General features: G+C 49.2%; 2 protein-coding genes, 1 long non-coding RNA gene and 1 pseudogene across 4 annotated transcripts; 3 read left to right on the forward strand and 1 right to left on the reverse strand.

The window, feature by feature from the left end:
* Positions 1 to 261: 261 nt before the first annotated feature.
* Positions 262 to 2,899, forward strand: Frat1 (FRAT regulator of Wnt signaling pathway 1). The gene has a single exon (XM_026394793.2). It carries the CDS (start codon positions 486 to 488, stop codon positions 1,317 to 1,319), a length of 834 nt encoding a protein of 277 aa, XP_026250578.1. The 5' UTR covers positions 262 to 485; the 3' UTR covers positions 1,320 to 2,899.
* Positions 1,613 to 10,448, forward strand: LOC113187110 (nucleoside diphosphate kinase A pseudogene; annotated as a pseudogene).
* Positions 10,449 to 13,184: 2,736 nt separating this feature from the next.
* Frat2 (FRAT regulator of Wnt signaling pathway 2) lies at positions 13,185 to 15,550 on the reverse strand. The gene has a single exon (XM_026394854.2). It carries the CDS (start codon positions 15,489 to 15,491, stop codon positions 14,556 to 14,558), a length of 936 nt encoding a protein of 311 aa, XP_026250639.1. The 5' UTR covers positions 15,492 to 15,550; the 3' UTR covers positions 13,185 to 14,555.
* LOC113187156 (uncharacterized) lies at positions 13,215 to 22,130 on the forward strand. 2 transcript variants are annotated; one of them, XR_003301383.2, is made up of 3 exons: positions 13,215 to 13,819; positions 16,258 to 16,391; positions 21,547 to 22,130. It is a non-coding gene; the product is annotated as an uncharacterized LOC113187156 (long non-coding RNA). The 2 variants fall into 2 exon arrangements; XR_003301384.2 differs by lacking the exon at positions 13,215 to 13,819 and adding an exon at positions 15,817 to 15,940.
* The last annotated feature ends 1,284 nt before the right edge of the window (positions 22,131 to 23,414 follow it).

Consider the following 23,414-nt stretch of genomic DNA (forward strand, 5'->3'; position numbering starts at 1 on the left):
TGTGTGGAAGTGTGTGTGCTTGTGTGTGGAAGAAACCAACGGCGTCCGCCAGGGTGTCTATCTTCTGGAATGCCAATCACGTCCAGCTGAGGGAGCCACGATCAGCACTCCATTGCACGCGCACAAACAGAGGCAGAGGTGTAGCGCGCAGAGGCAGTCAGGCTTCACTCTAGACCCCAGCCCTAAAGGAACCCTACCCTCGAAGGGCACCGCACCGCCCCCCGGCTCGGCGCTGTGGTAGGGCCCGCGGACGTCATCCATTGTTTACAAATCAACCCGAGCCGGCAGGATTCCGGCTCCCAGGCTGCAGGCGCACGGCGCGACCGCCTGGCTGGTCCCGGCTTTCGCGTCACCCCGACCCCGGCCCCAGCCCCGGCCCCGACTTCAACCTCGGCCCGGGCCCACCTGTGCCGCGGCCCGCCAAACGCGCCGGTAGAGGAGCCCCCAGCTACGCCCGCAGAGCTTTGGGTGCCCGGGAGGGGACCATGCCGTGCCGGAGGGAGGAGGAAGAGGAAGCCGGCGAGGAAGCGGAGGGGGAGGAGGAGGACGACGACGACAGCTTCCTCCTGCTGAAGCAGTCGGTGACGCTGGAAGGCTCGGGCGAGGTGGACCGACTGGTGGCCCAGATCGGCCAAACGCTGCAGCTGGACGCGGCGCACGACAGTCCGGCTTCCCGGTGCGTGCCCCCGGGGCCGCCGCTGCAGCCCCCGGTGGCGCTGCCGGCAGACAAGGCCCGGTCCCCGGCCGTTCCGCTGCTGTTGCGGCCCGTGTCCGCCGAGGCTGGGGGGCTAGCGCCCCCAGGAGCCCTACGCTGCGCCCTCGGGGACCGCGGTCGCGTGCGAGGTCGCGCTGCGCCCTATTGCGTGGCGGAGCTTTCCTCAGGCCCAAGCGCGCTGTCCCCACTGTCCTCTCAGCCCGGCCTTGATGGGCCTCCCGGAGCTGGCAAACAGGGCATCCCGCAGCCTCTGACCGGCCCGTGCCGGCGAGGATGGCTACGGAGTGCTGCCGCGTCCCGCCGACTGCAGCAGCGACGCGGGTCCCAACCAGACACCTGCACTGGCGACGACGATCCGCACCGACTCCTGCAGCAGCTCGTGCTCTCGGGAAACCTCATCAAGGAGGCAGTCAGGAGGCTTCATTCGCGACGTCTGCAGTTACATGCAAAGCTTCCCCAACACCGGCTCCTGGGTCCTCTGTCGGCTCCAGTGCACGAGCCCCCTTCGCCCCGAAGCCCTAGAGCGGCCTGCAGTGATCCTGGTGCGTCCGGGAGGAGGGCGCAACTCAGAGCCACAGACGGCGTTCTTGTCCCTGGCAGCTAACAGCCAAGGTGGCCACAGCGCCAGCCTCTGACTATGGGACAAGGGATTCCCTCGAGGGCTGCGACCCTTCTCAGACTAGTGGAGGACCCTGTTCAGACTAGTGGAGAACTATCGCTTTCAGAAGTAGAAAAAAATAAGTTAACGAAGACTGGGAACCAAAAAATCGCCAATGTCTTCGTGGGGAACTGAGGTCGAGGGCCCCAATCCAGGATTTCATTAGCCCTATTTAAGGCAGATATTACAGAGCGCACCCCAAGCTCACACTCAGTAGGACTCCTTGTTTGGCGTGACCCATGACCCGACTGCGCAGTGTGCGGTTCCGCGCAGTCTCTGGGGCCAGCCGGATGACCACGTGGCCACGGGCCACACTTCTCAGGATCGCCAAGCTTCACAACGACGGGAGCATGGTCCCAGTTACTTGCTTTATCTTTTCAGGGCTGGTTCCTGATCCACTTCGAGAGAAGGGGACAAGAGTAGACGATAATTTCAGGAATCTACCCCAATCAACCGGATTCGAAATTTTACGACACTTAAAATATCATCTCGTGACTTTGGGGGGTATTTGTTTTAATATAGAAAATGTGGTACTACGAAAACACTCTCTTGGGGTTGAATAGGAGTAACCTTTTTTTTTTCCTCTGCTCTCTCTTTGCAACTGACTGCAGTTTTCAGGGTGCTGGGTGAGGACTGTAGCCACAGACGGGTATGGTAGGCAGCGGTGGGCGTGTTGGGTGGTGGAAGGGTAAGGCGAGGCGTGGAATGAACCCGGTCCTCTCTAATGTGTGTTTTCGGTGCCGGCCTGTCCTTCCTAGAGTTCAAGGTCACTGCTTTCCTGGCCGCGCGCTGTGTTGCGGGACTCCTGCAGGGTGGGTAACCGGGTCTGCCTGTGCTCGGAGAAGAGCGCAGTGTTTTGCAAGTGCTTGAGTCTCCTGAGGACACGCGCGCCACCGCCACCATGAGTGGGGAAGTAGAGAGGTGCTGGGAGCCTGTGCTTCCTGCGGGTGGCCACCGCCCCTGCTCGGGCTCCGTGCTTTCACGGAAAATGTCCTGAGATGTGGTCCAGGGTCCCTCCTCACCCCCTCGGCTCTGTTCCCCTATTCAAGCAGGTGGCGCAGGCTATTCTGGGGGCCAGGTCGAGGGCCTAGCAATGCACCACGTGACAGGCACTCAAGGGACACAGCCTCAGCATCTTATAATGGGCTCTCCAGGGCCATTTGCAATAACAGCTGCAATTCCCTGGGTAGACAGAGTTGATTTCCTCCCCCTGCCCCTCCCCCAGCCGTGCTCGCCTTTGTAAGTGAAAGAAACCGAGTAGAAAATGTGACCCTCCAAATAGAGAAGCTGCAGGCTTTGCCATTGTGATCATGGTGAAGTGCATGGAACATACTGTTCACTCCCTCTGAGGGCGCTGAGACCGTTTTGTTGTTTTAGTTTTATAAAGAGTCATTGGCTTGTTCAGCATCCAGATGTGGTTGTTGACATATCTACACTTCGCACCGGAGTGTCTGGAATCGTGGCTATCCTGATTATAGGATTTTAACTTAACTGAAAGACCTGTTTTGAATAAATGTGTTGGTTTTTTTGTTTGGTTTAATTTTGTACTTGCCACCAGTGGGGGAAGCTGTACAGAACACACTTCTCAGATCTCCATAAACATGAAAACACTTGAAATCCCTGTCAGCTTGGCGTGCGGATGGTAATTAGAGCGCCTTTGTGTCTGAGAACTCACTAGTTAGACTGAGGTCTGCTCAGCTGGGTGTGTATCAATGCTGGCATGAAATTAAATGAAAGTGAGGTCAGGTTTTGGACCAATCCCATTCACCAAAACCTCACAGCTTTTGGATTAATAGTTAGGGATGGCAAATGTGTTATGAAGCTGCCTCTGACTGTTGGCAAAGGATTTTAGATCCACCAGTCACTGCAGCTGGAGCAGCTTATCACTTCTTTTTTCCTTCTACTGTGGTCATTTAAGTGGACTGTTGGTGAGGAGGCTGCTCAAGATGCAAGACTGGTGGTGGGAAAAGTGGCTGAGAGCTTATTAAAGGGCTCCTCCCTCTTTGCTCTGGCCCTTCAGTGACACAGCAACCCTTTCTACTGCTCTCCTTCCATTGCTTTAATACAAGGAAGGAGCTAGGTTGAGTGACAGGGTACCTGGTTTTACAAGTCCACTTATTAAGCAGAGAGGGAATCTTGGGCAAGTTGCTCAGCCTCTGTGGCCAACTAACTGGATCCTCAGTTATTCATAAAACAGTATAAGCCAAGATGCCAAAACTGTTTTCTAGAGAGAGAGTACTCTGAGTTGTGTTCTTATTGTCTATGACACACACACACACCTGCCCTTTTTTTTTTTTTTTTTTTTTTTTTTTTTTTTTTTTTTTTTTGAGACAGGATCTCACTATGTGACTTAGGGTCTTGCTAAGTTGCTGAGGCTGGTCTTGAACTTGTGATCCTCCTCCCTCAGCCTACCAAGCTGGGATTACAGGCAAGTACTATCATGGTTGGCTTCTATCTCCCTTTTTGACTTGTTTTCATTTGTCCCATTCTCAAATACGTGGGGCTGATGGTCTCTGAGGAACACCTACCTCCAGAATACACCTAGACAGCTATTTTCCACTATATGCCCAGAAAGGGCTGTGGTGTGCTCAGTCTCATGTTACCCAACAAGGGAAGAGTGATTATGGAAGCTCTAAAAGAAACTGAGAAAGGAGCTGCCAGTAATACAGTGGGCTTCTACCTCTGGGCACTGAGCATGCAGAGAAAGTAGTCAGGACCCCTAGCATGGGGTCATGAGTTAGCTCAGATTCTTAGCTGTAGAAGGATCTCAGAGGTCAAGGGTTAGAAGCAATCCAGGGCTTGCTTTCCCTCCCCAACTGTCCATGATTCCATGTCACTGCACTAACTATGCTGGCTTCTGGAATGCTAAAGCCAAACTTAAGGTTTACACAGTACAGTCCTATCCTCGAAAAAGGAAAACTGGAGAAAACCAATACCTACTTTGTATAAGGCACTTGAAATCCTGAATCCTGTAACTGTTCAGCTCTAAAACTTCCTGCCAAGTTTTACTATTCACCCCAAAATCCTTTTTGGAATAAAAATCAGGACTTTTACAAATAATCTTTCAAAGCTATTAGGCTTGTGTGTGTGCGTAGGTGCATGCATGTTTATACATGCGCCGCACGCACATGCACACACACAAGCTGGGGATTAGATTCAGGGTCTCAAGGAATCTAAGCAGGTGCTCCACCACTGAGATATACCCCCAGTCATATTAGACCATTTTATAGATGCAAAATTAGTCTGGGGAATTGGGCAGGGCAGAGGGGCAGAGTGACTCACCAAAGTCATTTATGAAATCAGAGATCAAATTGAGTCTGGAATTCAGGTCTATGGGCTCACAGTTAAGGCCTCTTTCCAATAACTTGACACCATCTTAGAGGATTCAGCATCGATGTTCACTGCACAATTCTGCACATACAGTATAATATTAATGACACCCTTGCAGTCGCCCAAATTGGTAGTTCCATTGGAACCCTGGAAAACTCTTCCCCAGGTGCCTAGACTGAGCTAGGAAATGCCAAGTGTTCCATATCCATTTTCTTACAAAATGTTCAGCATCCTATGAAGACAGCTAGCTACAGAAAATGGCTAAGGTGAGATGAAAGACCAAAGCTACAAACCGAATGAAAAACATTTTTAAAATAAGCTGATATGGGTCAATTGACAAGCAACAAGTAATTTAGGGGGAAAAAAAGCCACACCTTATAATTTTAGAGGATTCCAAAGTCTGCCATTCTAAGATTTCATTCTAAATTAGGAATAAATGCTACTATATTTGGATTCAATTTTTATCCTTTTTTATTTTCCTCTTTCCCTTTCTTTTTCCAGCTCAGAAGCTGAAACATGGAGTGAAGATCAGACACCACTTTCCTATCCAGCAAAGTCTGCGTTGAACCCTGTGATCCCTTCCTTCCAATCAGAAAAGAGTTACCTTGGCAACCAAATTACTAACTCACCCAATTAGCTCCCCCCTCTTTCACCAATGCTCAGTAATCACAGAACGTCAGCCCTGGGAGAGCTCAGGGTTTGGCAGTCTGGTGCTACTGCCTCATTTAGAGATGGAAGCCCAAAGAGGTTTCCACTTGAAGGTGCACTCCATTTGAACACTGTACAAGCTGGTGCAGGCAAAGGAGAAAAATTCTCCCATGCATTGTTTTCATCCATAACTGGAGGGAGAGCAAATGACCTGCCCATAACAATATTTCCCAAAAGATATAAGAGACGAGCCTGGGTTCTACAAGCAGCCCTCTATTGCTAGCTGTGTGATTCAGGGAAGGGTCCATAAACTCAATATCAGGAAACTCATCTGCAAAATGGGACAAAGCATAGAGCCTTAGAATTGTGTGAAGATTTAATTATATATTGTATTGGAAACAAAGAGCAAATAATAAAACGTCAATCCTAGAAGGTATTGAATTAAGGCCATTACTTGCAGTCTTTAAGTCTTGTGGAAAAACTGTACCTCTTGTTGGGAATATTGCTCAGTGGCAGAGCACTTGCCTAGCATATGCGAGGCTCTGAGTAAAATCTCCAGTACTGAAAAATAAAGAAGAAAATAAGAACCTCCCCCTCTTTTGTTTTTCTGAGGATTGAACTCCAGGGCACTTTACCACTGAGCTATGTGCCTAGCCCTTTTTATTTTTTATTTTGAAACAGGATTGCTTTAAATTGCTGAGGGTCTCCAACAGTTGCTAAGACAGGCCTTGAACTTGATTCTCCTGCCTCAGACTCTTGAGTCATTGTAATTATAGGTGTACACCACCACTACCCACAAATCCTGCCTCTTAATGACTCTCTGTTTTTCTTGTTGTCCTTGTTGATGTTGTTGTTGGGGTCTTTTTCTTTTCTTTTTATGTTTTTAGTGCTGGAGATTAAAACCAGGGTCTCCCAAATGCTAAGCAAAAACTCTTCCACTAAACTACACCCTAACCCCTAACCTGGTTTGTTTTTTGTATTTTCGCTAATGGGGATTCTACACAGGGTGCTCTACCATTGAGCTGCATCCTCAGCCCTTGTTATTTATTTTTAGTTGGTGATAGACCTTTATTTATTTTTATGTGCTCAGAATTAAACCCAGTGCCTCACACATGCCAGGCAAGTGAGCCCCAGCCCCAGCCCCAACCCTTTTTATTTTTGAAATGGTATCTCACTAATTGCCAAGATTGGCCTTGAACTTGGGATTCTCCTGCCTCAGCCTCCTGAGTAGGTGTATACTACCAACCACGACTGCTAACCTGCTTCTGAAAAAGCACAAATCTCTTTCTTTTGAAGGTCAAATTAGGGTCTTTTTTTTTTTTTTAAAGAGAGAGAGAGAGAGAGAGAGAGAGAGAGAGAGAGAGAGAGAGAGAATTTTAATATTTATTTTTTAGTTTTCGGTGGACACAACATCTTTGTTTGTATGTGGTGCTGAGGATCGAACCCAGGCCACACGCATGCCAGGCAAGCACGCTATGGCTTGAGCCACATCTCCAGCCCTCAAATTAGGGTCTTGATCACACACCCCAATTGCAAAAGTAAGCATTAAAGAAAGCCTAGTGGGAAAAATACTCAGTCCAGAAGAGATTCAATGGGAACAGGGCAGAGGTCACTTTAGAGCCGTACCTGGTTTAGGATTGGAACTTGTGGAGTAGGAGCAGTAGGAATATCTCAAAGGATAGGGTGTGGGCTGGGGTCATAGCTCAGTGGTAGAGTGCTTGCCTAGCACGTGTGAGGCACTGGTTTCGGTCCTCAACACCACATAAAAATAAATAAAAGGCATTGTGTCCATCTACAACTAAAAAAATTCTTTTTAAAAAAGGGGGGTAGGATGTGCAGAGAAGACAGCCTGGGACCAGCTTGTAAGACCCCCATTTTCTATTAGAAAACTTTCCCGTTCTAATTCCATGTCCATGCTCAATGCTCAGCTGAAGTTCAGGTTTTCTGCCCTGTCCACTCCTGTCTATAATTGTGCAGTTTATTCACAGAAAGTGACCTTAGAGTTCCTTTTGTTCTCCCTGTTCTTGTTATTTACCGCCATTATAGAGTTATCTCAGGGGCTCATATGTGCATGCCTTCTTCTCAAAGAGATTATATGTTCTTTGATGGCAGAGGAATGACAAGATGAAGAGGATGTTTTAGGGAGATTGGCAGGCCACATGGTGTGGAGAATGGACTGGGGCTGAGGGGAACCTTTATGGTCAGGCAGATTTGTGACTGGCTGTTACAACATCCAGGCACCAGGCGATAAAGGTCTGGGCGGGAAGGGGGAGGAAAAGACAAGAGAGATATTTTGAAAAGAAAACCCACAGTGTGGGGGGTGGGGGGAGCAGGAATACTACTATATTAAAAAAAAAAAAAGAAGAAAACCCAAAGGCCTCAGTCCAGTACCAGGTAGCCATAAAAATATGGGCTTTGGAACCAGACTTCCTGCCTCCTTTCTTTAAAGCTCCTTCCTGTGACCTTGGGCAGATCTCCTCACCTTTCTAACATCAAGGTCCTCCTAATAAGGCTGGGAATAATAAAAGTCCCTGCCTCCTTGAGTTGTTGTGAGGATTCATTGAGGTAATGCTAGTACAAATACTTTGGCCACTGCCTGAAACATAGCTGCATTTAGTAACTACGCCTGGATATTGGCATTTGATAAATATTTGCAGAGCAAACAAATGGAGCAATTGCAACAGAGTGCTAGAGGCTAAGGGAGTAGGGTGCTCAGGACAGACGATGAGCTGAGGTGCCTAGAAGTCTGAAGAAGATGCCCAAAAGGGAAACAGAAGGTGGGGAGGTAGCTCAGTGATAGAGCGCTTGCCTACTTTAAGAGAAGCCCTAGGTTTGATCTCCAGCACGGCAAAATAAATAGATAAACAGAGAAGGGGAACAGGGCCAAAGGAGGGATTTGCTTAACAGGAGACACAGCGTTTGACCCAGTGCAGCGGAAGACAGGGAGAAATTAAAGATGCTCCAAAGAACCATCTGGAGGAGGGGTCCTCACTCTGAGAATGTTTAAAGAGCAGGGCTCATGGGGGGCTGAAGGTATAGATGTCCCACAGGACAGTACTCGATGTCACAAACTCTCCTACCCCAGCAAGGCCCAGACCTGACAGATTGGCTGTTGAAGCAACTTTGTGCAACCTTTCATGCCTGGGACAGCTGCATGTTTCCGTGAGTTTTGTGTGAATGAATCCTCTGTGGCTACACAGCAATAGAATGAAAACTAAAACTGATACCACGGAGTTTAACTGCTTCCTCTTGTCAATTGTTAACTGACTCATAGGAGGTAAAATTCACAACCCCCCACTGGTAGGCTGTTCAGGCAGTTTATTTGACTTATTGATTTGAGTGGGTTAAAATAAACCACAAGTTGGTTATCATCTTGTTACCTTTGCCCTGCCTTTGGCCTGCTTGTGTCTCACCTATCTAAATTAGATTCCACAGCTCAATATTGGTGAAATCTTCCCCACTGGAGTCATGAGACAGTTTCTTCAGCTGGGCATGGAGCATACACCTGTAATCTCAATGGCTCAGGAGGCCGAGGCAGGGGGATGGCAATTTTAAAATCAGCCTCAGGAACTTAGGGAGGCCCTAAGAAACTCAGCGATACCCTGTTTCTAAATAAAATATAAACACGGGCTGAGGATGCTCAGTGGTAAAGTGTCTGGGGTTCAATCCTGGATACCAAAAAAAAAAAAAAAAAGGCCCTTTCTCCAGATGCACGCCAAATAGTACTTCTCTTCAGCTGGGTTGAAGACAGGAGGAACTAATGCAGATGTTCAAAATACACTACTTAATGGGTTGGTTTTTTAAAAAAGGAAGCTGAATTAACTCCAGTGTTCAAAAACAGACAATGAAAGTAAGTCACTGAGCAGGATCTGATGACCATGCCCTGGACCCCTGTAGCCTGACCACAGGGAATATACACGGTGATGACATAGATGGACCTGTGTGTAGACACACATGCACACCTGTAGACATACCTCCCCACCCCCACAGTTCAGCCTTCAGCTTCCGTTGGTTCTACTCTTACTTTCTGTCTGCTCCTTCTGGGTATTCTTCTCTTCCTCATATAGAGACTTGATGAGCTGGTAAAGTGGTAAAGTGCTCAGGACAGAGCCTGGTACAGGGTAAGTGCTAAGCACATTAGCTAGCACTGCCCACCTGTCAACATCTCCCAGCCTCTATCCACTTTTTAGTTTTAACTGCCAAATCTTTGTCACCCTGATCTCCCTCCAACTACTATTTATGAGACACCAGGTTGCTGCCCTTGTAACTTCCCACATGAACCTCGGAACCAGCCCTCCCTACCTACACACACATACCCAGCTTCTTGCCACTTCCCTATTGCTTCAATCCTTCTGGGCTTAACACTTGCAATGTTATTAGAGGAACTTAGGCAACAGACCCTGTCAGAAGATGGAGTCCTCTCAGCTATGTCCAGCTAGGGATATCTAAGCCAAAGTCATAAGTACTAGGAATGGGCTATCACTTGAAGCAACACCTGGGAAGTGCCTTTCCCTCCTAGACAGACACACTTCCTCAGGCCTAGGACTGGGGCTAGTCACTCTATAGTCTTTGCAAATGGCTGGATCAGTAGCAAGGACTAGGGGGTGTGAGAAAAGGAATGTGGATTGAAGCCCAAACAGCTGGACAGGACCAAGGCCAACGATGAGCACATTTTCATTACCATCAAGGCCATCAGGGTCCAGCAGGATCTTGTGAGAGGTCATCAAGCATTTTGAGAAGGGATTCCACCTCCTTAGTCTGAAATCCATGTAGGCTTCTGAAGGCCTTCTTAAAGAACACTACATTGACCTGAAGTACCATCCATTCTTCTTTGGCCTGGTGAAATACATGCTCAGGACCAGTGTTTGCCATGATCTGGGAAAGGTTAGATGTTGAGAAGACTGGCTAAGTGATGTTCAGGGACATAATCCCTACAGACTCCAAGCCTGGAACCATCCAAGACAGCTTTTACATCCAAGTTGACAGGAACATTATTCATGGCAGTGATTCTGCAGAGTACAGAGAAGACTGGCTTGTTTTCAACCTGAAGAACTGGTGAATTAGAAGAACTGTGCTTAGGACTGGATCTATAAATGACATGAGGGCAGATCACAATGTTTTCCCCATTCACTTTGCCACCTGCCACTGGTGGAGGACAGACTAGCAAATCTAGTTATTTCCAGAACTTTCTTAAAATCTGGAGGGCAAATCTTTGAGCTTTGAGGGCTCCCTGTACAGTGTCCTGTGCTACCATCAGATTAAAATGTTTCATCCTTGGGCTGGGGTTGTAGCTCAGTGGCTGAGCGCTTGCCTTGAATGTGTGAGGCACTGGGTGCTATCCTCAGCACCTCATTAAAAAAAAAATGAATAAAATAAAAGATATTGTGTCCATCTACAACTAAAAATAAATAAATAAATAAATGTTTCAACCTTGCCCCCCCACCCCCGCAAAGAAACATGAGTAGGCTCAGACAGGAGGTAAGAGAGTCAGTGAGGTTCAATCTGAGCCTGAGTTCAACTCCTGCCCTACCACCAAGTCCTAGAGTCATATAAAGGTATGCACCAGAGTGTTTTCTCCTCCCTACTCAGTTCCCTTCTCCTCTTAGATGCTCAGATTCCATAGATCTTTCCTCCTTAGTTGCAGTCCTCATTCCTATTATATTCCTGAGTGCTGTTCCAGTCAGGTTGCAAACCTCCAGGGTATCTGCCCTGAATGAGATCTCTCTTGGCCCAATCCTCATCTTACAGAGGACTTGTGATTCAGTTCTGAAGGAAACAGCCATATGGCATTTGTTATCTGGGCCGCTCTTATGCAATGCCTATTTCCTCATATGAAGGTCTGTGTGTCTAAATCTGCTGTGAGTTCTATCAGGATGTTTCAACCCTGCCTCATTCCAGATTCCTATACTGTGCAGATATGTGGCTGATGCACAAGAAAAGTTTGCTATTGTGTTGAAGTATTGGTGGGTCAAAGTTTGTGGGATGTTCCAAAGAACTCCAAGAAATCCAACACGGGTGAGAGTGGTGTCCAAAAGTCTTTTAGGGGCTCTAGATATAGCTCAGTTGGTAGAGTGCTTGCTTAGCATGCACAAGGGCCTGGGTTCAATCCCCAGCACCATACACACACACACACACCAAAAAAAAAAAAAAAAAGGACTGGGGATGTATCTCAGGGGTAAAACCCCTGGGAAGAACAAAAAAAAGAGTTTCCTGTAAGTGGTACAATAAAACCCAAAGACCTAACTGAGGAAAGCAGGAGAAGCTATAGTCAGATTATCCAAGTTCAAATTCCAGCTCCATCACTTAAGAGGTGGTAACTTCAAGCAAATCCCTTAATTTCCTAAGCCTCAGTGTCTTCTATAAAATGGAAATATGGGGCTTACCTCAAGGCATATAAAGTCATGTGGTAGTGCCAAGAATCAACAGTTATGGGGGCTGGGGTTGTGGCTCAGTGGTAGAGCGCTCACCTAGCATGCATGAGGCACTGGGTTTGATCCTCATAAATGTAAAATATTGTGTCCACCTAAAACTAAAAAATAAATATTTAAAAAAGAGATTAAAAAAAAAGAATTAGCAGTTATGTTTCGAACACTTAAGTCTCCCAGACACCTCAGGTCCTCATTTAACCCTCCCAACTACCTTACTAAGCATTATAAATGAGAAAAGGGGGAAGCTCAGGGCAGTGACTTGCTCATCAGACACAGCTGGTAAGCAGCAGGACTGAGTCACGCCCCAGTCACTAAGCACTAACCAGCTGTGTGCAGGGCACAGTGTGGAAGAGGTGCAGGGCAGGAAAGGTCCTGCAGGAGATTGACAGGCAGAGCGGGGGCTGCCCCCAAGCTTTCCTTGGAAAGGTAGACAGGAAGTAGGAAGGGACTCAGCAAAGGCTATTTGCCCCAGGGAAGTCGGGCTGAGGGGCGGAGGAGGGGACCACCTCATGAGGTCAAATACAATCCTTGCCAGCTCAAACCAAGCCATCTTTAAAACTACTAAATAAATCACTATACAGCCCCCCCAACTTTTTTTTTTTTTTTTGGCACTGGGGACTGAACCCAGGGGGTGCTTTCCCACTGAGTTACATCCCCAGCCTTCTTTATTTTCTAAGACAGAGTCTTGCTAACTTGCTAAGGCTGGCCTCAAACTTGCTATTCTCCAGCTTCAGCTTCCCAAGTCTTTGGGATTTCAGGTGAGCAACTGTGTCCAGCTAAAACCGTTTTTCTTCCCCTAGGCTATAGCTCCAAGGAGTTAGTCTTAAAAGGAGAAAATAGGCAGGCTTTGCTATTCTTCACCCAAAAAAAATTCAGAGGAAAACCTATCTCCTGCTGGGCACAGTGGTGTGGCACATATGGTACATGTCTGTAATCCCAGTGACTCAGGAGGCTGAGGTGGGAAGATTCTAAGCTCAAAGCCAGCAATTTAGGGAAGCCCTAAACAATTTAGTGAGAATCTAGTGAAAATAAAAAGGGCTGGGAATGTATCTCAGTGGTAAAGCACCCCTGGATTCAATCCCTAGCAACAACAACAACAAAAAATGAAAACCCATCTCCCTCTAGACCCAGTGTTTCTTTGCCCTCCGGTCCAGAAAATGTTTCTGGAATATGTTTTCCACAAAAGGAGTAAGAGCCCACCTGGCAGCTCCTAAAAACCTGGACTCAATTTTCTGATTGTGCAGAACATTAACCCAGGAGCACTCAAGGGCTGCAACTCTACAGGGATACAATGGTGAGCCCCAGCCATTTACTTAGGTCCCTCTAATTACTCTTCATTAATAAGGGTATGCCCTATAGGCTTTTATTTCCCTTCCCCATCTTCCAACAAAAAGCCAAACCATGCTCCAAAACAAAAATCAAATTTATTCAGCAGACATTTTAATTAAGAAATCCTATAAATCAGGACCACCACAAGTTCAGACACTCCGTTGCGAAGTGTACAGTCAATAGCTACATCTGGAGGATGAACAAGCCATTGAATCTTTAAAAAACTGGTTTAGCTACCTTAAAGTTTGGGGGTGGCACCTTACTAAAGCGCCATCAAGTTTCACAAGGGTAAAGCCAGCAGTTTCTCCTAGAGGAGAGTCACATTTTTAAAAGTTTCAGTCACTCACAAAGAAGAGCTGGCAGGCAGGAGGAAAATAACTGTGCATGAGGAACCGCAGAGGCTCAGGCCCACCACTCCAGAGGGCCAGAACAGAGCAGAAAGGCGTCCAGGGCCTTCATCCAACCCCACAGAAAGGGCAGAGTAAGAAAGGTCGGCTGGGAGGACAGGAGATTGTTTATGACCGTTTCTGAGAAAGCTAATGACATGGCCAAGAGTAGCCCTGCAAGAGGAGGAGTTCTGGAAAGAGGAAAGCACAGAAAAAGCAACTAACTCTTCTCACACGTCCCTCCCTGCCTGTGTGTCCTCAGGAGACTCCAAGCGGTGGCAAAGCACAAGACAGAGCTCTTCTTGGAGAGAAAAAGACACCAAGGGTGAGTTAGCTCTTGCAGGAACCCCACTGCCTCTCACTTAGAGCATAAACGTGACCTTCAACCACGGGTGGCAAGGTCAAGTCATTTAAAAGTCCACAATCAAATTTAACTCTCCCAACTTCGAAATTATGCCCCTCCCTCCCATTCTGTAAGTGGAGTCTCCCACCTCCTCCAGCCACGGATTAAGTGGAAGAAAGGAGGCGATGCCAACCCACCCAATGCCAAGATTTTACATTCTTCAACCCAGAATTTCTCTGCACAGCAATTATAGCACCATTTTCAGTAAGCTCCTCCACCGGAAAATAACGAGAAAATGTATCCATAGCACTAGTTTTCAAGTATTGTTAGAAAGCTCTCGCGATTCCCGCCCCTTTCCAGCCCTATCTTTAAAACAATCCAAGCACACGATGCCCACAAGGGCTAGGTCAGGTACAAGTGGATGCAAGTAGCTGCCATAGGTCCCCCAGTTTATCCCAGGTCCTTGGCCCGGGGTGACCGGGGAAATTCTCACGCGACACGGACGTGCCTTGGTCCGTGCATTTCACCATACTTTAAGTTCTCGGACAGCACTGCCCGGGCCGGTTCCACTTCTGGGTTTAAGATCTTTCCAAGCGCCTGCGTGCAGCCTAAGCTGTCGCTCCCAGGAGTAGAGGCCGAGGCTTCAGATCAGGGTTGATGGGAGCAGGACGCAGAGTAGTAGGCAGCGGCGTCCTCTTCCTTCTCCAGGGGGCCAGGGTCAGAGCAAGGCGCTCGAGGTCTGCAGGGCGACGGGGTCCGGTCCGCTGCGTCCGCCACCGGGCCCAGAGGCACCGGTGGGGCTGGTGGCCGCAACCGCGGCGACGGCTCGCTGGAGCCTCCTCACTGCTTCCTTAATGAGGTTTCCCGACAGCACGAGTTGTTGCAGGAGGCGGTGGGGGTCGTCATCGCCAGCGCGTGCTCCGGCCTGGGTCCACCGTCGCTGTTGAATGCGCCGGGAGGCGCCGGCGCCACGGAGCCATCCTCGCCTGCACGGCCCGGGCAGTGCGCTGGGGCCTGAGGCGAGCTCCGCCACGCAATAGGGCGCAGCGCGACCCCGAACGCGACCGCGGTCCCCGAGGGCACAGCGTAGGGCTCCCGGGGGCGCGGGCCCCCCAGCTTCGGCCGACGCGGGCCGCAGCAGCAGAGGAACGGCCGGGGACCGGGCCTTGTCCGCCGGCAGCGCCGCCGGGGGCTGCAGCGGCGGCCCTGAGGACACGCACGGGGAGGCCGGACTGTCTTGAGTCGCGTCCAGCTGCAGCGTCTGGCCGATCTGGGCCACCAGTCGGTCTACCTCGCCCGAGCCGCCCAGCGTCACCGACTGCTCCAGCAGGAGGAAGCTGTCGTCGTCCTCCTCCTCCCCCTCCGCTTCCTCGCCGGCTTCCTCTTCCTCCTCCCTCCGGCACGGCATGGCCCCCTCCCGGGCACCCGAAGCTCTGCGGGCGTCGCGGTGGCTCGGCTGCCCGCGGGTTCGGCGGGCCGCGGCACCGGCAGGCGCGGGGCGCCGGGCGGAGGCTGAAGCTGAGGCCGGGGACGGGGGGATGCGGAAGCCGGGTCGGCGGGGTTGTAGCGCCGCGCGCAAGCAGCCGGGGGAGCCGGAATCCTGCCGGCTCGGGTTGATTTGTAAACAATGGATGACGTATGTGGACCCTACCATTGTGCCTAGCCGGGGTGAGGCGCGAGGAGACGCCAGAGTGCGGGACTCCGGGGCAGGGCCTGGCCGCAGCCAGAGCCTTCTCAGGTGTGTGATGGCTATCTGTGTGTGAGGGGCTCCTGGGAGTGGTGGCCACTTTCGTCCTGAGCGGCTTCCCCCAGCACTATGAAAAGATACGCACTCCTGGCGGCCACAGTTGGTTTCTCCCACTCACAGACACACCCACCCACACACCCAACCCCTCCTCCGCCGCGCCTGCTCCCTCCCCACGTGTCAGCACCGCTTGGGCCCGCCCTGCGTTCAGCCTAACTCTCTGCAGTCACCCACCCCTGCGCTGAGGACGCCGGCCACACCGGCCAGCCTGCAGTATGGAAGTGGGGGCAGGGAAGGGAGGAGGGAATCCGAGTGAAGAAGGCACACTTTTAAGGAAGGTGGAATGGGTCCTGTCTGGTGTAAGGGAGTTTCCATTTCCTCTGACTAATCTAAGTTCCATTTCTTGGCAGAAGCCTTGCCCCTTTCCACTTCACCACCCATTCCCGCCTAGCGACAACCAGGCCATTGACAATGCAGTACATCAACCTGCCCGCCTCCCTCCAGCCAATAGCAGGATCCCACGAAGGGAGCGTTGCCCCTTTGAATTCCCAGGCCTGATCAGCTTGTGCCAGTCCTCGAACGAACCTATGGTTGCGTGGCTGCTGTCCCCATTTGAGCGGGCGGGCAGCCATCTCCTTGTTTCCAATCGATCTCTTGGTTGAACCTCTGTTTCCAGTGTGATCGATCTGCTTTCATTGGTGCCTTGACTCAGATGGGGCTCCCCTGCCTTTAAGTGGGACCCCCATCCCACAGGAGATCACCACCTGAGCGGAGACCACTTCTTCACATCCACCATCGGCCTACAAATGGGTGAGTCTCCCTCTCCGGACTCCTAAAACCCGTGAGGCTCGGTAACAGGGAACTGGCTGGCGATTGTCAGCCAGTCCTTGTGTTGTTTTGTGGAGAGGAATACACCCCACCCAGACCTTCACAGTTGCAGTGGTCCTCTTGGAGTCATTCCCCTTCCTTACCGGCCTCGGCCACCTTGAGAACTGGTAAACCCCCTCTCCTCCTCGAACTTGGGTCTCCTCCTCCCCTTCTCTAGTTCCAAAAAGCCTGGCTCCAGGCGACCCATAGCTCCCACCGCCCTCTGGGTTCCCTCATTGGCGAATACCGATAACTCCCGAATCCTCGGCCTGAGGTCCTATTTTAATATTTGGCTCAAGTGGGACACCTCTCCAGTCAACATATCATACCCTTCTTCATTGCACCATAGGGGGTGCCTCCTCCCTGCGGGCAGACTCCCCTCTCAAATGCCTCCTCAACAATTTGGATACCCTCAGCCTGACCCCAGATATCAAGCCCAAAAATTTGATAAAATTTTCAACTCAGGACTGGCCCAATTTTCCCTTAGATAACCAAAACCAATTGGCCCCCTTATGGGTCTTTAGACCCCTGCCATTTTGTAGAATCTCTACAACTATTGGGAGCAATCGAGAAAATGGTAGAGATTTCATATATTCAAGCTTTCTCCTTCGCTTGACTCCATCTCTCTGTACCTCTTGCAACCCAAAGCATGTCTTTTTGGCTTATACCCCCCCACACCTTTCTGCTTCCTCACCGACTGATTTCCATCCAGCCAATGAGCCACCACCATATTGGCACCCAAATCCCCCTTCTCTTCCCTTGCCCACACCATCCCCGCCCCTTCGCCTCCTTCACGTTCTTCTCTGGGCCCAGCCTCACTTCCTCCTTCAGTCCTTCCACTCCCCATTCCCATGCACAGTCTGTCCAGTCACACCCTACTTCAATCATGGCTCCTTTTAGAGAGGTTGCTGGGGCCAAAGGGATCCTTAGGGTCCACGTCCCTTTCTCCATAGCAGACCTTTCTCAGATTGAAAAATACTTGGGTTCCTACACCTCCAACTCTGCCTCATACATAAAGGAGTTTCAGTACTTACATCAAGCCTACTTTTCATGACATTTACACTATCCTGGCCAATACCCTTCTCCCAGAAGAACACAGACAGGTCTGGGAACAAGCCCGTAACAATGCTGATGAGATCCATCAAACCACCCCTGTCCACCTCCTAGGTGCCCAGGTAGTTCCTGACCAGGATCCTAACTGGGACTACAATACCACTGCAGGATTGGCCCTGAGGCCACCTGCCTAGTTGTAGGACTCAGATAGACGGGCAGCTCAAAAAACAGTAAATTTTAAAAACTTGAGAAATCATTTAGGACAAAAACAAGAACCCTTCCACCTTCCTAGATAGACTGACTAAGGCTCTCCAGCAATATACTAATTTAGACCCTGAAACCCCTGATGGGAGACAGCTTCTAATGACCTATTTCTTCTCCCAGAGTTACCCCAACATTAGGGCAAAACTTAAAAAACTGGAACGGGGACCCCTCAGACCCCTTGACCCCTCATACTGAAGTCCTGGCCACAGCCTTTAAGGTATACCATAACTGGGATGAGAAGGCCAGGAAAAAAAACCCAGTTGCTGGTACAGGCTCTATGGGGACCTACCCCCACGGACCTCTTCGTTTCTGGCCAAATGCCCACCACCAAAGATGCCTCTTGGGCCCTGCTTTAAGTGCGGGACAAAAGGACACTGGGCATGAGAGTGCCCTAATCCCATGTTACCTACGTGTCCATGCCCTAAATGCCAATTAAGGGGTCACTGGGCCATGGACTGCGCCGGCCCCCAAAGGGGAGCTGTGTCTGCCCCAAGCCCAGGCCTGGATCTTTTAGGACTGGCCACGGATGACTGAATGGGCCTTGGGACTCCCTCCCCGATGACCACTATCACCTCTCAGGAGCCCAGGGTCACTATTATGGTGGATGGATGCCCAATTAACTTCCTTTTAGACACAGGGGCCACTTATTCAGTCTTGAGGGAGTTTTGGGGACCCACTCTTCCATGCTGTTTCAGGGTAAGGGCACAAACAATCCTTCCCCGCAAAACCCCCACTCTCTCTTGTAGGTTCCACCATCCTTTCTCCCACCAATTTTTGGTAATTCCCTAATGCCCCATTCCCCTATCGAGAAGGGATATCTTAGCCAAATTCCATGCCTCCCTTACATTCCATCATAGCTTCTCTTTTATCCTCACCCTTGCAGAAGCAACCCACATGTCCACAGGCTCCCCTCCTTCTCCCTCTCTGGAGGTTAAACCCTCAAATTTAGGACACTTCCACCCCCCTCTCTGGCTCAATGTGTCCCTCTCAGAATTCGTCTTAAGGACCCTCAGTATTTCTCTTGTCAACCTCAATACCCTCTTCCAACTAGCAGTCTTCAGGGCCTACAGCCCATTATTAAGGACCTATGGCGCAAGGGCTTAATAAGACCTACCCACTCCCCTTTTAACACTCCTATTTTGGCCGTAAAGAAACCTAATGGATGTTACTGCCTTGTACAAGACCTGCGAATCATTAATGAGGCGGTCAGACTCATTCACCCTCTGGTGCCAAATCCCTACACTATCTTCTCTTCCATTTCTTGCTTCTCTTTCCATTTCTCAATTGTTGACCTGAAGGATGCTTTCTTCATCATTCCCCTTGCTCAGGATTCTCAGGACATCTTTGCCTTCATCTGGACCGACCCTAAGACAACATCATTCCCAGCAGCTTACCTGGATGGTCCTCCCTCAAACCTTCAGAGATAGTCCACATATCTTTGGCCAAGCCCTGGCACAAGACCTTTGGGGTCTTACTCTTCCCCGTTCCACCCTTTTGCAATATTTGGATGATTTACTCTCTGTAGTCCTTTCCTACCTATCTCCAAGAGTGACACTGTCTCCCTCCTTAATTTCCTCACCAGGGGCTGGGATTGTGGCTCAGTGGTAGAGCGCTTGCCTAGCATGCATGAGGCACTGGGTTCGATTCTCAGCGCCATATACAAATAAATAAAATAAAGGTCCATCAACAACTTTTTTTTTTTTAAAGAGAGTGTGAGAGTGAGAGACAGAGAGAGAGAGAATTTTTAAATAGTTTAGTTTAGTTTTCGGCAGACACAACACCTTTGTTTGTATGTGGTGCTGAGGATCGAACCTGGGCTGCACGCATGCCAGGCGAGCGCGCTACTGCTTGAGCCACCTCCCCAGCCCCATCAACAACTTAAAAAAATTAAAAAAAAAAAATTCTTCTCCAAAAAGAGCTACCGGGTCTCCCCTCAAAAGGTCCTGCTCTCACTATCAGCAGTTACTTACATAGGAGTCCAGGTGTCTCAGGGAAAAAAGGCCATCACCCTGGACCAGAAACAGTTGATTCCAAATTTGCCCATCCCACTCACCAAAGAAGATATTCTCTCTTTCCTGGGGCTGGCGGGATACTTCCGAGCCTGGATCCTCAATTTTTTCCTTTTAGCTGCCCCACTATACGATACAGCAAGGGGAAAATCATTGGCGACCACCCCTAATGCCATCCGAGCTCCATTCCACAAACTTTGGTAGGTCCTCCTCGAGGCCCCCACGCTCTCCTACCTGACATGCATAGATTCCTTGTTCTGTATGTCCTAGGGGTGCTAGGCCAACAGCAGGGACCAACATTTGCTCTAGTAGCCTATCTATCCAAACAACTGGGATGGACCTCCCTGTCTCATAGCTCTGGCAGCCACCTATGTTTTGGAGTGTCAGATGGGGGAGGGGTTCAGGATAAGGCCCGCCACCATGTTGCATCCCACCAGAAAGCTCTTAAATCTGTCAGATGGGAGTCCTTACTCAAGGACACCCTTCTAATCCAGATCACTAACACCACTCATCATCTGAGGCACTGGGTTATCCCACTGACTAACTCCACATTGGCTCAGGGATGCTGGCTGTGCCTCAAGGCAGGATTCTTTCACTAGTTCCCAGCCCAATACAACTAAACTCCTCATTGGTCAATGGCTCACTGATCCTCAACGAAACTACTTCCACAACAGTTGACATCTCCCGAAAACTTTCAGGGGTTCCCCTTTATCAGGTTGCCGGCCGACACATGTCTCAACTCCTCCAGGAATATGTCTGTCAGTAACTTACAAGATGAACAGTGTGCTCAAATAATTACCCATGAAGTATCTCCCAAGCGCTCTTGTCCACCGACCCCTGAGGCATCCTTCTTATGCGGGACATCTGTGTACCATGCTTGCCCCCAAGATGGAGCAGCACATCCACACTAACCCTTTTATCCCCATCCATAGATGTTGTCTCAGGAGACAAGGATATTCCCATCCCCCTCACGGCTCACATAAACCCAGTCACAAATGAGCCGCCCAACTTATCCCCTTACTGGCTATTCTGGAAATAACGGCAGGACTGGCTACAGGCACAGCAGGGATGACGACGTCCCTTACCTACTACCACCAGCTGTCTAGCCAAATCTATCTCACTCTCCAAAGTCAGCTAGATTCTTACAAAACCACCGCAGCTTACACTTGCTTACAGAGGAGAAGGGAGGACTTTGCCTATATCATTTCAGGAAGAATGCTGTTTTATGTTAATCAGTCAGGAGTGGCAAAAAATAAGATCAAACAACTACAAGAGCAATTAGAGAAAAGGAAACAACAGATGGCCCAGTCCTCTCTATGGAATATGTCTCCAGGTTCTATTATCAGTTGGGTCCTCCCATTACTTGACCCTCTAATTGGGATTTTTTGTTTGTTTTGTGCCTTTCTATCCTGTATCATAAAATTCCTACAAAATCAAATAGGCAGAATATCTAATCAGACCTTTAACCAGCTTCTCCAGGATTACCAACTATTTGCTACCTCAGAAGACACCTATTCCTCATGGGAAGGCCTCACCAACTGCTGATGGAACTTTATCACTTTGAATATGGAGCTACAAATTGGAAACACAACTGGAGGAACTTCACTAGCCTCTCACCCAGGGTTTCTAGGCCCATTCGCCCTCGGGTGCCTCCTCCTGACCGCTGGCCTTTTCTCAGCCAGTCCCTCTGCTGGACCTCCTGCCAGAAGCTAATGTTGTGTCTCCTCTTTCTTCTCCTTCTCGTTGCCTTCGGGTGTCTTCGGTGTCTTTAGGCTCATCATGTGGCTCACCCAATTCGTGGAGTTCATGGAGACCCTCTAACAGGACAGCTGGCTGATTCCCTCATTTGCAGTGACGAGGATTGGATGGAGACTATCCATGATCTGTGGCTTCAGGGAATTTTCATGGATTTCAGCCCAGAGGAAATTTATGGCTTCGGTGCCTGGGTCTTCACAATGATGCTTCTTCTCTGTTTCCAGACATCCCTCCCCTCCTTTTCCCACATCTTCCCACCTCAGCAGGAAGTAGCCAAACTAAGTCAGTGCCCCCATCCCCAATTTAAAGCAAAATAGGGAAGAATGTTAGGTACGAGGGAGTTTCCATTTCCCAGGAAAAGCCTTGCCCCTTCCCACTCCACCACCCATTCCCGCCTAGTGACAACCAGGTCATTGACAACACAGTATGTCACCCTCCCCGCCTTCCACCCACCAATAGCAGGATCCCACGAGGGAGCATTGGCCCTTTGAATTCTCAGGCCCGATCAGCTCGTGCCCGTCCTCTAACGGACCTACCTCACCCGGTGCTGATGGAGGCAGGCTGCTGTCCCCACTCGAGCAGGTGGGCAGCCATCTCTTGCTTCCAATAAATCTCGTGGTTGAACCTCTATTTCCGGTGTGATCGATCTGCTTTCAGGTCGGAGGTGGGGGTCACAGATACTTCCCCATCCCCAATCATTGAAACCTCCCGGGCAACAAAGCCAGACAAGGAACGACTACCGCTTGCTTGCCTGGAGAGTTGCTTGTGGTTTTTGTTTGTTTGTTTGTTTTTAAGTTTCTGAAGTGGCACCCCCTTTCTCCACAGAAAAGTCTTTACTGGGCTTCTCCAGAAATCTTCACCATGGCTGATTTTAGGATTGTCAGCAAAAGAGTCTCTACAAGAGTTCAATGTAGATAAACTTCCTATTTTCGTGTCGCCCTGTTTTACTTTGCCACTTGCCAGGAAGAAACTAGCACTCCAGGTCCTGGACACCCCCCTACTAGTTTCTCACAAACATGATTCCAGTACAGTAGTTTGTAGAAATGTGTAAACCAGGCCTCTGGCCTTGAGCTGGGCTTCACAGAGATGTCTACGTTTCTAAGATAAGAGAAGGTATCAATTGGGCTCCATGGTAACAGCTGGCAGGGGGAGGAAAAAAAGGGGAGAAGAAGCTCTCCCCTTCTCAGGTGTTGTCCTTGAAGGGTTAACTTGCCCAGAACAGTGAAGGAAAAAGCTGCTTTTATGTGAACGTCTGAAGACTGTGAACTTCTGAGCCCCTACCCTTACATGCTGGGTATAAAACTTTGAAACTACCTGAGCTCTGGGTTCAGGGGATTGATTGATTACAGCAAAAGCTGTGCCCTCTGAACCTGGCTGCAGCCAAATAAGACTGTTTCCTGCTATCTTGGATGCCTTGCCTCGTTTGTCCCTACTACAATTCAAATAGAAATATAGGAGCTGTGGAAATTTTCTCAATTATAGGACTCAAAACATGGTTGAACAATTTTTTTCCCCTTAGGTTTCTTTTTTCTTCAGGATTTTTTTCTATAAAGAATATATTTTACAAACAACCATGTGTACAATGTTACACATTTTTTAACTTTGTATTGCAACCAGAAGCCTTTTTTCACGTTATTCATGCACTTTGAAAATATTTTAGTGATTACGTACATTTCCACTAAATATATGTAATTGTTTAAATTCCTTTAACGTTTGCTGTTTCCCTAATTTCCCTTGTTGTAAATGAGTGTGACTTAACGTTTTTGTCCATCAAACTTTTCCATATTTATGTTTCTTTCCTTAGAGCGTGTTCCCAGTAGAATTTTAGGTCAAAGGATATGGATATTATTTTAATGTTTTTGATAAATACATGAAATAACTTTCT

The sequence above is a fragment of the Urocitellus parryii genome, chromosome 5, assembly GCF_045843805.1.
Source record: "Urocitellus parryii isolate mUroPar1 chromosome 5, mUroPar1.hap1, whole genome shotgun sequence".
NCBI lineage: Eukaryota > Metazoa > Chordata > Mammalia > Rodentia > Sciuridae > Urocitellus > Urocitellus parryii.